The sequence below is a fragment of the Manihot esculenta genome, chromosome 16 (genome assembly GCF_001659605.2).
Source record: "Manihot esculenta cultivar AM560-2 chromosome 16, M.esculenta_v8, whole genome shotgun sequence".
Classification (NCBI taxonomy): domain Eukaryota; kingdom Viridiplantae; phylum Streptophyta; class Magnoliopsida; order Malpighiales; family Euphorbiaceae; genus Manihot; species Manihot esculenta.
Window position 1 is genome coordinate 23,576,966 of NC_035176.2, and position 18,088 is coordinate 23,595,053.

General features: G+C 40.4%; 1 protein-coding gene across 1 annotated transcript; it reads right to left on the bottom strand.

The window, feature by feature from the left end:
- Positions 1–573: 573 nt before the first annotated feature.
- LOC110603256 (uncharacterized mitochondrial protein AtMg00810-like) lies at positions 574–1,740 on the bottom strand. The gene has a single exon (XM_021740958.1). The coding sequence runs from the start codon at positions 1,738–1,740 to the stop codon at positions 574–576; it is 1,167 nt and encodes a 388-aa protein (XP_021596650.1).
- Positions 1,741–18,088: the final 16,348 nt, after the last annotated feature.

Genomic DNA, 18,088 nt, shown 5'->3' on the forward strand with positions numbered 1-18,088 from the left:
TAATTTTATATGATATCATGAATTTATCAAATTACTTTTTAAAACATATAGAACACTATTATGGCTAGGAGAGATGAATTTTCACAAACCATGCTTGAAAATATAAATAATAATCAACTTTATTTGGATGTTGTCTTTGGAGGATTAAAAGACAAAGTGTATAGACTTAGATTTGAATCATCATTTTACCCTTCAATTGGAGTATCTTATAGTATGACTTTGTTGTCATGCAATCCTTAAAATGTTATTTTGTAAGAGCAAGGATAATGAGTTGGAGAAACAAATTGATAATGTAAGAAGTCATGTTGATCAATTGGAAATGGAGAAAGAGCATATGAGTAGTTCTTCTTGATTAAATGAGAGTATTTTGACATGTATTGTGTATTATATTTTATGAAGTGGATTTTCAGTATACATATCCCACCTATATATATGTGATCCAAGCCTATAAGTTATTCACTATAAAATATAAGAACCTACTAGAGCCTACTAGAAATACTATACTATCTCTATACTAACACCCTACTAGAACCTACTAGAAATACTAAACTATCTCTATACTAACATCCCCCCTCAAGTTGGATCAGGGGGCAAAGCAACCAGATGCAACTTGGAGATAAAAAATTGGTGTTGTGGAGTGGTCAATGGTTTAGTGAAAACATCCGCAAGCTGAGAAGAGGACGACATGTAAACAGGAGCAACAAAACCTTTTTGGAGTTGTTCTCTGACCAGATGACAATCTATGTCAAGATGCTTGGTTCTTTCATGAATAACGAGATTGTTAGCTATATGAATGGCTGCTTGGTTATCACACTGCAAAGAAACAGGAAATTGCACATTAACTCGTAAGTCTTTTAATATATATGAAATCCATAAAAGCTCACACATGACAACTCCCATGCTTCGATATTCAGCTTCGGCAAAGGATTTGGAAACTATCTTCTGTTTCTTGGTTTTCCAGCTGATAAGAGAACCTCCTAAAAAAACACAAAAACCAGTAACAGATTGCCTAGAGAAAGAACAAGTAGCCCAATCTGCATCACAATAAGCGGAAATATTAGATAAGTTGGATGTAGCAGAAAAATATAATCCCTTAGCTAGGTAAGTCTTAAGATATCTTAAGACATGGCAGGCGGCGTCCCAATGGGACTTTCTAGGATTTGATATAAATTGACTGAGATAATGAACTGCAAAGCTAATGTCAGGTCTAGTAATGTTAATGTATAGCAACCTGCCAATTAGCCGCCTATATTTATCAGGCTCAGAAAGTAAATCACCAGTAGAAGGATTAAGATTCAAACCTTTGGGTAGAGGAATAGAAGTATTCTTAGCATGTAACATGCCGGTATCACCTAAAACATCAGAGATAAATTTCCTTTGACTGATGAGAGTACCAGAAGCAGATCTAGCAATTTCTAAACCAAGAAAATATTTCAGATGACCAAGATCTTTAATAGTAAATTTGCAATGTAAGGCACTTTTAATCTGATCAATGGTAGGTACAGAATTACCACTTATAATGACATCATCTAAATAGATTAGCAGGATAATGAATGTACCATTGTCATCCTGTGTGAAAAGACAATTATCATGTACTGACCGAACAAAGCCCAAGGACTGGATAAAAGATGTGAACTCCAAGTTCCATTGTCGAGAAGCCTGCTTTAAACCATAGAGTGATCGTTTTAACAAGCAAACTTGTCTCGGACTAGCTTTGGAGTAACTTGCAGGAGGATGCATGTATACTTCTTCTTCTAGGAAATCATGTAAGAATGCATTATTAATATCAATTTGAAAGATAGGCTAGTTTTTAGAAGTAGCTAAGGCAATAAAGATTCGAATGGTGACGACTTTAGCTACAGGAGAAAAGCGATCTTTAAAATCTAATCCCTCTATTTGATTATACCCTTTAGCCACTAAACGAGCTTTATATCTATCAACTTCCCCATTGGGCTTAGTTTTAACCTTGTATCGCCATTTAGAACCAATGGCCTTTTTTCCTTTCGGAAGATCACTGAGAATCCATGTTCCATTCTTTTCAAGAGCTGAAAGTTCATGGTCCATGGCTTCAATCCAATTAGGGTCATTGGAGGCTTGAGTGTAAGTGCAAGGTTCATGAATGTGAGAAATTGTGTTAAGGTAAATGTGATGTAAAGGTGTAAAGCAAGTAGACAAACCAACTTTAGAAGCAGTGGATAGATGATTTACAACAAAATCTTGCATCCAAGTCGGTTTACTATGAATTCTGGTACTCTTTCTTAAAGGGAGAGTGGAAAAAGAGACCTGTTCCTAGGAATGTGATTGGGAAACAGAATCTGGTTGTGGTGGAACCTGAACATTAGAGGGAGAGCTTGATTCATCATCAAGTAAATTAACAAGAAGAACAATATCTGAAAAAGAAGACTCCTAAGAGGGATTATGTTGAAAAGGAAAAGTGGATTCATGAAAAAGAACATCTCTACTAACAAAAATTTGTTTTGTGTCTAAGTTTTATAATCTATTCCCTTTCTGTGTAGCTGAGTATCCAAGGAGAATACATTTGGTAGATCTAGAGTCAAATTTATCCTTTTGAGGGCTGTTATTAATGGCAAAGCACAAGTAACCAATAGTTCTTAGGTGATCATAATTGGGTGGTTTATTAAACAAGGCTTCAAAAGGAGTTAGCCATCCTAAAGGTTTGACTGGTATTCTGTTAATGATGTAGGTAGCAGCCAATATACACTCAGACCAATAATTTTTTGGAAATTGAGTCTGAAACTGGATGGCTCTAGCTATGTTGAGAAGGTGCTTATGTTTAATTTCTACTGTCCCGTTCTGTTGAGGTGTATAAGGGCAAGTACTTTGATAGACAATACCGTATGAAGAAAGCAAAGAAGTACACCTTTTATTAATAAATTCTCCTCCATTGTCGGATCTTATATTTTTAATTTTTGTTCCAAATTGTATATTGACATATTGAATGAAAGATGTCAAAACAGAATATGTCTGATCTTTAAATCTAAGCATATAGGTCCAAGTTGCCCTAGTCTTATCATCAACAATAGTTAAAAAAAACTTAGCACCAGTATTAATTATCCATGCTTCTGATCCAGTTACCATAGCACAACAAGCGAATACTGAAGAAATTTTATGAGTGAAAGAGTTGAAAGAGCTATTACCAGAACAGTCAATCGGACTGAAAGAGCTGAAGCTGTTACCAGTATAGTTGGTCAAATTGTGACAATAGGCTGGATGCGAACTAACTGTGTTTATTGAGGCAACTATTTTTCCTTTAACCAATCTAGTCATCTCCTGTCGCAATAGCTCCAGCTTCGTATTGACTTCTTCTATCTTGCTTAATTCATTGGAGGCGATCGGTCCAGCACCTGCCAACGGTGTTTCCAAAGTAGATTCTAAACTGTGACCTTGAGTATGTGAGATGTGAGCAGTATATCTTGGCTTGAATGTCCTTGGATTGTTGAATTGCTTATTTTTGCTCTTAAACTACTCCGGATAACCGATCAATTTGAAGCATCCAGCTCGTGTATGTCCATCCAAATTACAGTAGTCACAATGGCCCTTCCTTGCATCGTATTTCTTGTAGTCTCGTCTGTTGTCTTGAGATTGGATGGCTAAAGCAGCTACCTCACCATGTTCCGTGAGGTTGGATTGAACTTCTTTCTGAGACTTGAGCTTCTCTGATCCGCAGATGCATGGAGGTAGAGGGACAATGTTTGCCAATTCATCCCACAGTTGCTTCAATTTGCCGTAGTATATTGTCACAGAGAGATTATCTTGGGAGATCGACGCTATTCTTTGTTTGATTTGGTAGATCATTGGTCCGTTGCTTTCGCCGTATCGTTCTCCTAGTTCAACCCATAATTCTCGGGCGGTGGTGGCATAGAGGAAGCTTCCGATGAGGTCCTTCGAAATGGAATTGAGGATCCACGATGTCATCATATAGTCACATCGTCTTTATTTCTCATATTCTTCAAATCTGTCGTCAGGCGCATCAATTTTCCCTTCCACGAATGCAAGCTTGTTCTTCGCACCGAGAGCGATCTTCATCGCTCAACTCCATCCTCGGTAATTGATTCCGTTTAATTGAATAGAGACGAGAAGCATCGCCGGATTATCTGAGTTTTACAGCATCAAGGCATCATCGACGATTGTCTTGGAGATCGTCAGATCCAAATTACTCAGTACCCTAGCAGAACTGCTTTGGAGACTATGAGTTCTTCTTCTTCCTCTTTAAGCTAAATCCCTTTCAATCATTTACTAGTAGTCATTAAATTGATATTTTACTTGTGTTTAAATTAGTTTTTGCCTGAATTTAACTTGTTATGAAATCTAAATGATGCACTGTGGTGCATAGAAGAAATACATCCTTTATGTAGTTAGACTTGGCTACAGCCTATAGGGGAGGGGTCTGTGTTCACCAATATTACCTTAAGTCACTTTGGCCTTTGGAATTCCTTGTCATCATGTAAATCTAGTCTTAAACATAACTAGCTTCATTCCCTTTCTAGTACTATTCATGTAATCTTTTTTCTCATTCATTTCAAAATTTTCATGTGAAAATCATTTTTAGGCTGTTTGAATATAATTTAAGAAATCAACGAGGTATTGTAAATATTCTTGGACTGAGCACCTATACAAGTGGATTAATAATATATACGAAATGGTCAGAGAGAGTTATGAGTATTTTCTATAGCACAAATTAAATATCTAATTTCATATCATAATTTACTTAAAATATTAATTTATAAATTATTGAATATATATTGTTATGCCTAGTTTGTGAGATTTTATTATTTTTAACAAAGAGATTTATTTAAAATTTAAGGAAAATTTTGTACGGTTTTATATTAATTTATAATAAATTTCAATAATTTAATATATATATATAATATGTTTGTGATAATTGAATATTATTTTTCAAAAGAAAGAATTAGGTTAAAAGTCAACTCTGGCTAAGTTAGTTTTTCAAAATCAGATGCGAAAGCATGATAAAGAGACGTTTGTCAATCAGAAATCGGAGCAAATACATGTATGGTTAATGGATTTAAATATTTTTTTTAATTTTATATGATATCATGAATTTATCAAATTACTTTTTTAAACATATAGAACATTATTATGGCTAGGAGGGATGAATTTTCACAAACCATGCTTGAAAATATAAATAATAATCAACTTTATTTGGATGTTGTCTTTGGAGGATTAAAAGAAAAAGTGTATAGACTTCGATCTGAATCATCATTTTACCCTTCAATTGGAGTATCTTATAGTACGACTTCGTTGTCATGCAATCCTTAAAATGTTATTTTGTAAGAGCAAGGACAATGAGTTGGAGAAACAAATTGAGGATGTGAGAAGTCATGTTGATCAATTGGAAATGGAGAAAGAGCATATGAGTAGTTCTTCTTGATTAAATGAGAGTATTTTGACATGTATTGTGTATTATATTTTATGAAGTGGATTTTCAGTATACATATCCCACCTATATATATGTGATCCAAGCCTATAAGTTATTGACTAGAAAATACAAGAACCTACTAGAGCCTACTAGAAATACTATACTATCTCTATACTAACACCCTACTAGAACCTACTAGAAATACTAAACTATCTCTATACTAACATCCCCCCTCAAGTTGGATCAGGGGGTAAAGCAACCAGATGCAACTTGGAGATAAAAAATGGGTGTTGTGGAGTGGTCAATGGCTTAGTGAAAACATCCGCAAGCTGAGAAGAGGACGACATGTAAACAGGAGCAACAAAACATTTTTGGAGTTGTTCTCTGACCAGATGACAATCTATGTCAAGATGCTTAGTTCTTTCATGAAAAACGGGATTGTTAGCTATATGAATGGCTGCTTGGTTATCACACTGCAACGAAACAGGAAATTGCACATTAACTCGTGAGTCTTTTAATATATATGAAATCCATAAAAGCTCACACACGATAGCTCCCATGCTTCGATATTCAGCTTCGGCAGAGAATTTGGAAACTATCTTCTATTTCTTGGTTTTTCAGCTGATAAGAGAACCTCCTAAAAAACCACAAAAACCAGTAACAGATTGCCTAGAGAAAGAACAAGTGGCCCAATCTGCATCACAATAAGCGAAAATATTAGACAAGTTGGATGTAGCAGAAAAATATAATCCCTTAGCTGGGTAAGTCTTAAGATATCTTAAGACATGGCAAGCGGCATCCCAATGGGGCTTTCTAGGATTTGACATAAACTGACTGAGATAATGAACTACAAAACTAATGTCAGGTCTAGTAATGTTAATGTATAGCAACCTGCCAATTAGCCGCCTATATTTATCAGGCTCAGAAAGTAAATCACCAGTAGAAGGATTAAGATTCAAACCTTTGGGTAGAGGAATAGAAGTATTCTTAGCATGTAACATGCCGGTATCACCTAAAATATCAGAGATAAATTTCCTTTGACTGATGAGAGTACCAGAAGCAGATCTAGCAATTTCTAAACCAAGGAAATATTTCAGATGACCAAGATCTTTAATAGTAAATTTGCAATGTAAGGCACTTTTAATCTGATCAATGGTAGGTACCGAATTACCACTTATAATAACATCATCTACATAGATTAGCAGGATAATGAATGTACCATTGTCATCCCGTGTGAAAAGACAATTATCATGTACTGACCGAACAAAGCCCAAGGACTGGATAAAAGATGTGAACTCCAAGTTCCATTGTCGAGAAGCCTGCTTTAAACCATAGAGTGATCATTTTAACAAGCAAACTTGTCCCGAACAAGCTTTGGATAACTTGCAGGAGGATGCATGTATACTTCTTCTTCTAGGAAATCATGTAAGAATGCATTATTAATATCAATTTGAAAGATAGGCCAGTTTTTAGAAGTAGCTAAGGTAATAAAGATTCGAATGGTGACGACTTTAACTACAGGAGAAAAACGATCTTTAAAATCTAATCCCTCTATTTGATTATACCCTTTAGCCACTAAACGAGCTTTATATCTATCAACTTCCCCATTGGGCTTAGTTTTAACCTTGTATCGCCATTTAGAACCAATGGCCTTTTTTCCTTTCGGAAGATCACTGAGAATCCATGTTCCATTCTTTTCAAAAGCAGAAAGTTCATGGTCCATGGCTTCAATCCAATTAGGGTCATTGGAGGCTTGAGTGTAAGTGCAAGGTTCATGAATGTGAGAAATTGTGTTAAGGTAAATGTGATGTAAAGGTATAAAGCAAACAGACAAACCAACTTTAGAAGCAGTGGATAGATGATTTACAACAAAATCTTGCATCGAAGTTGGTTTACTATGAATTCTGGTACTCTTTCTTAAAGGGAGAGTGGGAAAAGAGACCTGTTCCTGGGAATGTGATTGGGAAACAGAATCTGGTTGTGGTGGAACCTGAACATTAGAAGGAGAGCTTGATTCATCATCAAGTAAATTAACAGGAAGAACAGTATCTTAAAAAGAAGACTCCTAAGAGGGATTATGTTGAAAAGGAAAAGTGGATTCATGAAAAAGAACATCTCTACTAACAAAAATTTGTTTTGTGTCTAAATTTTGTAATCTATACCCTTTCTGTATAGCTGAGTATCCAAGGAGAATACATTTGGTAGATCTAGGGTCAAATTTATCCTTTTGAGGGCTGTTATTAATGGCAAAGCACAAGCAACCAATAGTTCTTAGGTGATCATAATTGGGTGGTTTATTAAACAATGCTTCAAAGGGAGTTAGCCATCCTAAAGCTTTGACTGGTATTCTGTTAATGATGTAGGTAGCAGCCAATATACACTCAAACCAATAATTTTTTGGAAATTGAGCCTGAAACTTGATGGCTCTAGCTATGTTGAGAAGGTGCTTATGTTTAATTTCTACTGTCCCGTTCTGTTGAGGTGTATAAGAGCAAGTAGTTTGATGGACAATACCGTATGAAGAAAGCAAAGAAGTACACCTTTTATTAATAAATTCTCCTCCATTGTCGGATCTTATATTTTTAATTTTTGTTCCAAATTGTGTATTGACATATTGAATGAAAGATGTCAAAACAGAATATGTCTGATCTTTAAATCTAAGCATATAGGTCCAAGTTGCCCTAGTCTTATCATCAACAATAGTTAAAAAAAACTTAGCACCAGTATCAATTATCCATGCTTCTGATCCAGTTACCATAGCACAACAAGCGAATACTGAAGAAATTTTATGAGTGAAAGAGTTGAAAGAGCTATTACCAGAACGGTCAATCGGACTAAAAGAGCTGAAGCTGTTACCAGTATAGTTGGTCGGATTGTGACAATAGGCTGGATGCGAACTAACTGTGTTTATTGAGGCAACTGTTTTTCCTTTAACTAATATGGTCATCTCCTGTCGCAGTAGCTCCAGCTTCGTATTGACTTCTTCTATCTTGCTTAATTCATTGGAGGCGATCAGTCTAGCACCTGCCAACGGTGTTTCCAAAGTAGATTCTACACTGTGACCTTGAGTATGTGAGATGTGAGCAGTATATCTTGGCTTGAATGTCCCTGGATTGTTGAATTGCTTATTTTTGCTCTTAAACCACTCCGGATAACTGATCAATTTGAAGCATCCAGCTCGTGTATGTCCATCCAAATTACAGTAGTCACAATGGCCCTTCCTTGCATCGTATTTCTTGTAGTCTTGTCTGTTGCCTTGAGATCGAATGGCCAAAGCAGCTACCTCACCATGTTCCGTGAGGTTGGATTAAACTTCTTTCTGAGACTTGAGCTTCTCTGATCCGCAGATGCATGGAGGTAGAGGGACAATGTTTGCCAATTCATCCCATAGTTGCTTCAATTTGCCGTAGTATATTGTCACAGAGAGATTATCTTGGGAGATGGATGCTATTCTTCGTTTGATTTGGTAGATCATTGGTCTGTTGCTTTCGCCGTATCGTTCTCCTAGTTCAACCCACAGTTCTCGGGCGATGGTGGCATAGAGGAAGCTTCCGATGAGGTCCTTCGAAATGGAATTGAGGATCCACGATGTCATCATATAGTCACATCGTCTTTATTTCTCATATTCTTTAGATCTGTCGTCAGGCGCGTCAATTTTTCCTTCCACGAATGCAAGCTTGTTCTTCGCACCGAGAGCGATCTTCATCGCTCAACTCCATCCTCGGTAATTGATTCAGTTTAATTGAACAGAGACGAGAAGCATCGCCGGATTATCTGAGTTTTGCAGCATCAAGGCATCATCGACGACTGTCTTGGAGATCGTTGGAGCCGAATTGTTCAGTACCCTAGCAGAACTGCTTTCTGCCATTTCTTTGTGTCAAGAAAATATCTGGTCAGAGAAGAAGAGAGGTCTCGATGGAAAATATTCGGACGGGAGAGGAGACGGTTTCTGCTGTTTTGCCTCGTTCTCTTGTGACTACGACTTTCGACTTCGAACCGGAAATTGAAGTAGAAGACGTAGAGAACAACTCAAATTTGAAAAGGACGGTGAAATGGCAACCAGATTTGCAGTGAGCAGACTCTGTATTACTCGCTCTCACTCGATCGAGTCAACTTGGAGAGCAACTCACTGCTTCAGCGATGACAGGGGTCGTATCCTGAGCGAAGAGGAACGCGCCGCTGAGAATGTCTATATCTAGAAAATGGAGAGGGAAAGGCTGGCGAAGCTCAAGCAGAAGGCTGAGAAAGAAAAAAGATGGAGAAGAAATTCATCGGTGAAGTTGCAGACGAGAAGGAGCAGAGGAAGTTGAAAGAGGAAGGGTTTTGGTCTCTGATGAATGTTTCTGAATCGGGAGAAGGAAAGAGGTTAGGTAATCAATGGCTCTGATACCATCTTGATTAAATGAGAGGATTTTGACATGTATTGTGTATTATATTTTCTAAAGTGGATTTTCAGTATACATATCTCACCTATATATATGTGATCCAAGCCTATAAGGTATTCACTAGAAAATACAAGAACCTATTAGAGCCTACTAGCAATACTATACTATCTCTATACTAACACCCTACTAGAACCTACTAGAATACTAAACTATCTCTATACTAACAGTTCTATGATGGAAGAAGTCATGAGATTAACAAGAGACTTAACAACTCCTTCACCACTACCTTAACAAGATTGAATTATTATATATTGTGTGAATAATTTGGACACTATTATTATATGGCTAAAAACTTAATTAATTATACTTTGTTTCATTGTTTTAAATTTTATATTTGACATGTTATTAATATATTATAGATTTTGTGTTGCCTTATTATTATTCTCATATTTTTTTAAATAGATTCTCATACAGGTTATTATTAATTTTTATTAATTTTATTTTATAATTAATTGCAAATTTCGTTAAAATACATAAATAAAAATAATAAATAAAAATTATCGACTATATTTAGCCGACAATTTTTTAAATATAATTTAAAATAAAAATATCGACCAACTTACCATCGTCAGTAATATCTATCTGTAATACCCGGCTAGAGTCTGGCATCGGAATTCCTGTAGTCCAGTGGAATCTCGGATGTCGGCACCCTCCAGCAGGGTAGAGACATGTGTTGTTTTACGTATTTTGATATGGTTTAATGTTTTAATGTTTTATAAAGAGGTTTTGCATGGAAAACACAAAGGAAGGAAATGGCAAGTTCGGCCGCCGAAAGTGAGTTTCGGCCGCCAAACCTTGCATGGTTTCGGACGCACGTTTGGCCGCCGAAGGTGGTCTGGCCAGCCACCTATAAAAGGCCACATGTCGGTGAAATGGATAGAATTTTAGTCCATCAGCCGCCAGAGGTGTGTTCCTCTCCTTCCTCATGTGATTTTTATGTTTTCCTTTAAATCTTTCAAGGTTTTGAGAAGTTTTATGTGTGTTTTGAAGTTTTGAGCTAAAAGACCAAGTTTGAGAGTTTGGAAGCTTTGGAAGCTTGGTTCTCTATATTTCCATGTTGGGATCGCCTATCCTCTCGTTTTCAAGAGGTAAGTGAAGATCCCTAGCTTCTTATCAAGTTTTATAAAGGTTTTATGGAGGTTGATTGGTAGATATGCATGTTTAGGTTAAGTAGGCTTTATGTATAGTTTTGTGCTTGACCCAGATGTGATGTAAATCCCTCTTATGTATACATGGTCTGTTTTCTGGATATGTCTAGTTGCTGAGTGTGGTTGACCAGGTTTAACATATACTGTGTGGACTTAGCCAAGGCTTTAATGAGTGCTCTGGTAAGGGGGTCTGTGTACCGAGTTAGTGCATGCACAGGTTGAACCATAGGACAGAATTGAGTTTTTAATGGTTACAGGTTATGTTTGATCATGTATGGGATTTTACAGGTACCCAGAGAGTATAATAGGCTTGCTACGGGTCTTGGCGGCCTTAAGCTGATCTGGATCCTAGCGCCGATAGCGGTCCGGATTTCCGGGTCGTTAGAGATTGGTATCAGAGCCCTAGGTTCATATGGTCGGACCTAGATAGAGAGTGTCGGGCTCATAGAGGTTGGAGTAGGTCAAGCACAATAGGAAAGCATGTCCACTAGGATAGGATGGTGCGTCCTGTCTATTTGCTGAAGTGTAATGCCATGAGTGATGCATGTGCCTTGTTGTTATATGATGTTTTTATGCTGATGTTTGCTGTTATGTTGTTTTCCAGAAAGTTAAGATGAGAGGAACTTGTCGATCTGCACGATTGACTGGAGTCCCACCAGTAAATGAGGGCTTAGATGCTCGTCCTCCTGCGTTGCCAAGGGCAAGGTGTCAGAGATCAAGCAGGGAGGGTACGTCAAGGGACCCTAGAAGGTCTTTTGACGAGAGCAGAAGAGGAGCAGATAGAGGAGGGAGCTCAGAGGAAGTGAGGGAGGCTATGGATGTGGATCAGTCAAGAGAGGAAAGCATGGGTATGGGCAGGTCTGAAGAGGGTATGGGAGAGTCTCAGGGAGGCGCTCAGGCCTCGGGGTTTGGTTATCCACCCTTTCCACAGGGCCCAGGGTATCCGATGGGGGGTACGTCGGATTACTCTAGTTTTACCCCATATCCTACCTACATGCCTTATATGCCTTATCCTCCTTTTTACCCACCATATCCCATGTATCCACCCACACCTTTCCATCCCAGTACAGCATACCCAGAGCCAAGTTCAGCACCTTCTGCTCCACCACCAGAACCAGAACCAGTAGCCCCAGTTGTTCCAGCACCTCAACCTAGCTCAGCTGAGGGAAGCAAAGTGAAAATGACAGAGTATCTAAAGTTGGATGCTCCTAAATTCAATACGGGAGATGATCCCTTTGAGTACCTCAAAACGGTTAAGATGATAACCGATGAGTTAGGAGCTGATGATAGCAGAGCCATTGAGATGGCAGGGTTCACATTGAAATGTAAGAAGGCTCGAGAGTGGTTCAAGAATTATGTGGACCCCAGGTTGGACAGCATGTTATGGGGAGAGTTCGCCAATGGGTTTGCAGGGTGGGCTTTTCCTGACAGTTTCAGGTAGTTGAAAGTGATAGAATTTGAGCAGCTGAGACAGACTGAAGAAATGAGTGTAGAGGAATACACAGATAAGTTCATGGATCTGTTACAGTATGTGGGTAAGGCTTATGACACTGACTAGAAGAAGGCAAGGAGATATACCATGAGACTGCATCCCAGGTATTCCTCATTGATTCTTCCAGCAGAGAAAGAGAGTTTCCACTCTATCGTGGATGCCGCCAGGAAAATGGAGGCGAGTGCCATTATTCAAGGAACAGTGAAACAACAAGTGGCACAGTCGTCGGGTTCTAAGACCCCTAGTACAGCAGCTTCTGGCAGCAAGAAGGGAGAAAATTTTAAAGGTAGGAAGGGCAAGTTCTGGAATAAGATCAAGTCTAGTCTGCGAATGGGTAGTGGCTCAAGCTCTAGCACAGGCAGTACAGTGTGCATGAGATGTGGAAGGCCGCACAAAGGAGTTTGTCGTATGGGATCTACAGCCTGCTTTAAGTGTGGGCAAGAGGGACATTTTGCTCGGGAATGTCCTCAGTTGACCTTTATGGCATCATCCCAGCAGATGAGCTCAGGCAGTGTGGCACAGCCAGCAGCGCCAGCCATGCCTCAGAGTAGTGGCAGAGGGAGAGGAAGAGGGTCAGCCTCTTCTTCAGCAGCAGGTTCTCGATGTAACGACCCGAAAATCGGACCGCTACCGGCGCTAGGATCCGGGTCGACTTAAGGCCGCCGGGACCCGTAGCAAGCCAAACATATATCCTGAAAACCTGTTTAATCCCATACATGATCAAGAAAATACATAAAAATTTAAAACTTTTCTTTCATTCATACACCAAACTCAACCTGTGCATAAACATAATCATAATCATAGTCATGACCCCTCTGTGGGATCTCATCAATGCCCCAATGGGCGATACATCATACGTTGAGTTGGTTTGCATAATCATCATAAAATATTTAAGATCATGTATTAAAAGGGATATCCTATACATATAGTCAAGCACAACCTCTAATCCTCAAAGTCATTACATACCTAAAACTGTACTTTTACATAACATTAATACATTTATCATGTCCACACTATCTATTACATATACATGACTTCATTACTCTTACGGACCTCCTGGTCTACCCTGTACCTGCAATCCTGGGGAAAAATGGGAGAGGGGTGAGCTACTAGAGCCCAGTGAGCAGAATAATAAAAACATTTAAATCATATGGATCATGGAATGCATCACATCACAGCTAATCACATCAAGGATGAACTTGTCACCAATAGCCCTCTACATAGTCCAACTGTGCCAGAACGTAGAATGGGTCCTGGTCTTTCCCTTACATAACATGTCATAACATAACAGTCCAATTGTGCTAGAACGTAGAATGGGTCCTGGTCTTTCCCTTACATAGTGCCAGCGAACGTAGAATGGGTCCCACTGGTATTACATTCCGTACTGTACATATCACATCGTCATATCATAGATCGAGGGCTTTGGATCATCCAACGTTCATCCACATCAATCAACAATAAAGTATGCAATGCACATATTCGTGAATTCTAATGCAAACAACCTAGTACATCTCATGGCATTCATGATGCGTGAAGCATGCTAAAAAGTCCATTAATTGCTTTAAAACAAAATGAGTTATTCCACTCACCTCTGGGTAGCTCTGACCAGACACTGGATCAGCTGACTCACTGCTGGGGTCCTCGGTTCCTCAGGTCCGAACCTACACAGGTGGACTCAAATGAGGGACCAACAAACAAGAACATAACTCTAAACTACTCCCCAAAAACCCCCTAAAACATCATGAAACAATCATAGAAAAACATGCAAGAGAGGGCTGGACAGGGCACTTTCGGCGGCCGAAAGTCAGGCAGGTTCGGCGGCACCTTCGGCGGCCGAAACTCCCAGACAGAGGCGAAACTCATGCATGTTCGGCGGCACTTTCGGCGGCCGAAACTCCCAGACAGAGACGAAAGTCTCCTTTCGGGGGCAAGCTTCTGCAGCCGAAGGCTGCCTCCACAAGCATGTTCGGCGGCCGAAAGTTCCTTCGGCTGCCGAACCTGGTTTCTCCCATTGTGGCAGAAACTCAGCTCTCTTATGCACATTGCCTCCAAAACTACCCAAATCATGCATAACCTATTCTACAACATTCCCAATCACACACAAACAAGCATACAAGTTCCTAGGGGCATCAAACCAACAAAAACCCCAACTACAACACAACAAGCAACTCACATTGTTCATAATCACATATAAAACCCATAAACCTAACCATGAGCTAAACATGCATTCTACCCCATAGATCTACTTAAAACTTACTTAAAACATGCAATGAGCTTAAGATCAGCTCTTACCTCATGGAGATCGAGAGAGAGACATCCTAAACTCGGAAATGGGAGGAGTTGAGTTCCTTTGAACCTCAAAGCTCCAAAACTTTGCTCAAAGCTTGAAAATCTTCAAAACAAAGTAAAAACTCATGAAAATCGAGTAGGATTGGAAGGAAAGGACTCAAGATCGGTGAGGGACGGCGGAGAGCTCACCTTGGCCGAAAATGGGGAAAAAGCTCGCCCGTTTTCGGCTAAGGGACCCTTTTATAGTGGCTGGCCAGGCCACGTTCGGGGGCCGAACGTGCCTCCGCATGCATGCCATGTTCGGCGGCCGAACCTGGACTTTCCTCACTTATGCTTTCGGGGGCCTAAAGGCGCTCCCGAAGGCATGCATGTTCGACGGCCGAACTTGAGGTTCGGCGGCCGAACCTGAGTTTTCCTCCAAGGGTGTTTTTATGCAAAAACTCTTTTCCATTTTACTTAAAATCATCAAAAACATTAAAACATTTAATGAAAACATGGTTTTTACCCTTTCTAGAGGTCTCCGACATCCGAGATTCCACCGGACGGTAGGAATTCCGATACCGGAGTCTAGCCGGGTATTACATTCTCCCCCCCTTAAGAACATTCGTCCCCGAATGTTCCTCAACTAGCACATAGCATGGCATACAACATAACATACATACAAAGCACATAGAGATTTAACCTTAAAAGAGATGAGGGTACTGCTGGAGCATAGACTCCCGTGTCTCCCAAGTGCATTCTTCCAAATTGTGGTGGTTCCACAGGACTTTCACCATCGGGATTTCCTTGTTCCTTAGCTTTCTGATCTGGGTGTCTATAATCCGTACTGGCTGTTCAACATAGGTGAGATCCTCTTGGACCTCCACATCAGGCTCACTAAGAACCTTGCTCGGATCTGACACAAACTTCCTCAACATTGAAACATGGAAAACCGGATGGATTCTTTCCATTGAAGTAGGTAAATCCAGCTTGTACGACACATTCCCAATCTTTTGCAAGATTTTAAAGGGTCCGATGTATCGTGGGGCTAGTTTACCTTTCTTCCCGAAGAAAACCACTCCCTTCATAGGAGACACCTTGAGTAATACCAGATCCCCCTCCTGAAACTCTAACTGCCTTCTGCGGATGTCTGCATAGCTCTTCTGTCTGCTTGCAGCAGTTTTGATCCTTTCTCTGATTATGGGTACTACCCTGCTGGTAATCTCTACTAGCTCAGGCGCTGCCAAGGCCTTTTCTCCAACCTCTTCCCAGCAAACAGGTGATCTGCACTTCCTTCCATATAAAGCTTCATATGGAGCCATCCCGATGCTAGCATGATGGCTGTTATTGTAGGCAAACTCCACCAAAGGTAGATGCTGCCTCTAAGAACCGCCAAAGTCCAGCACACACATTCTAAGCATATCCTCGATAGTCTGGATGGTCCTTTCGGACTGTCTGTCCGTCTGGGGGTGGAAGGCAGTACTGAAATCCAACCTAGTACCCATGGCATTCTGCAGACTCTGCCAAAACCTGGAGGTGAACTGGGGCCCTCTATCTGACACTATCGAAATAGGAACCCCATGCAGCCTGACGATCTCATCGACGTACACCTGCGCCAACTTGTCCACAGAATAGCCACTCCTGACAGGGATGAAGTGAGCAGATTTGGTGAGTCTGTCCACAATCACCCATATGGAGTCCAATCTGTTGGACGTCGCCGGTAACCCCACTACGAAGTCCATAGCTATATTTTCCCATTTCCACTCTGGAATAGGTAGCGGGTTAAGCATTTCAGCCGGCTTCTGATGTTCCAGCTTCACCCTCTGACACACTTCGCAGGCTGACACAAACTGTGCTACTTCTTTCTTCATAGCGGGCCACCAATAAACCTTCTTCAGATCTTGATACATCTTGGTGGCTTCGGGGTGAACGATGTATCTTGCATTATGAGCCTCTCTCATAATGTCTCCTTTTAGCCCTATGTCATCTGGTACACATAGCCTGCTCCCATAGTGGAGGATCCCTTTGCTATCGAATCTGAACTCACTATCTTTGCCTGACTGAACAGTCCTGGCAATCTTCACTAACTCTGGGTCCTCATGTTGTTTCTGAGCCACCTGCTCCAAAAACACGGGTGCCACTCTCATCTGGGCTACCAAAGCACCTGTACCAGACAACTCCAACTGAAGACCTTCCTCAACGAGCTTGTAAAACTCCTTCACCACTGGCCTCCTCTCTGCCGATATGTGGGATAAACTGCCGAGTGATTTCCGGCTTAAGGCGTCTGCCACAATATTCGCCTTACCCGGATGGTACTGAATCTTGCAATCATAGTCACTCAGTAGCTCCACCCATCTCCTCTGTCTCAAGTTCAAATCTCTTTGACTCAGGATGTACTGCAAGCTCTTATGATCTGTAAAGATCTCACATTTAACCCCATAGAGGTAGTGCCTCCACATCTTGAGTGCAAAGATTACTGCTGCCATCTCTAGGTCATGTGTGGGGTAATTCAACTCATGCTTCTTCAGCTGCCTAGAGGCATAAGCAATTACCCTTTCATTTTGAATTAACACACAATCCAAACCCACTCGGGATGCATCACAGAAGACCGTGAAGTCCTCACTGCTAGCTGGCAAAGCTAACACTGGTGCCGAAGTCAACCTCCTCTTAAGCTCTTCAAAACTCTCTCCGCACTGGTCGGTCCACACAAACTTCTGATTCTTCCTGGTTAACCTGGTCAGAGGAGCTGCAATTTTTGAGAAGTCCTGAACGAACCTCTTGTAGTAACCTGCCAAACCCAAGAAACTTCTAATCTCTATCACTGAAGTGGGTCTAGGCCAGTTAGCCACAACTTCTACCTTCTTGGGGTCCACCTCTATTCCATTTTCTGACACTACATGCCCCAAGAATGAAATGCTCCTCAGCCAGAACTCACACTTAGAGAACTTGGCATACAAGCCATGTTCCCTCAAGGTCTGCAGAACCAACCTCAGATGATGGGCATGCTGCTCTGCGTTCCTGGAATACACTAAGATATCATCTATGAAGACAATAACAAAGTGATCCAGGTATTGGCTAAACACTCTGTTCATGAGATCCATGAATGCTGCAGGGGCATTGGTTAACCCGAACGGCATCACAAGGAACTCATAATGCCCATATCTGGTCCTGAAAGCTGTCTTTGGCACATCTTCATCCCTTATCCTTAGTTGATGGTACCCCGATCTTAGATCTATTTTGGAGAAACAACCTGCTCCTGCTAGCTGGTCGAATAGATCATCGATCCTTGGCAGAGGGTACCTATTCTTGGTAGTGACTTTGTTCAACTGCCTGTAGT

What these genes read in the sequence shown, in the direction of transcription:
- LOC110603256 (XM_021740958.1), bottom strand. Translation starts at nt 1,740, where the DNA reads ATGCATCCTCCTGCAAGTTACTCCAAAGCTAGTCCGAGACAAGTTTGC.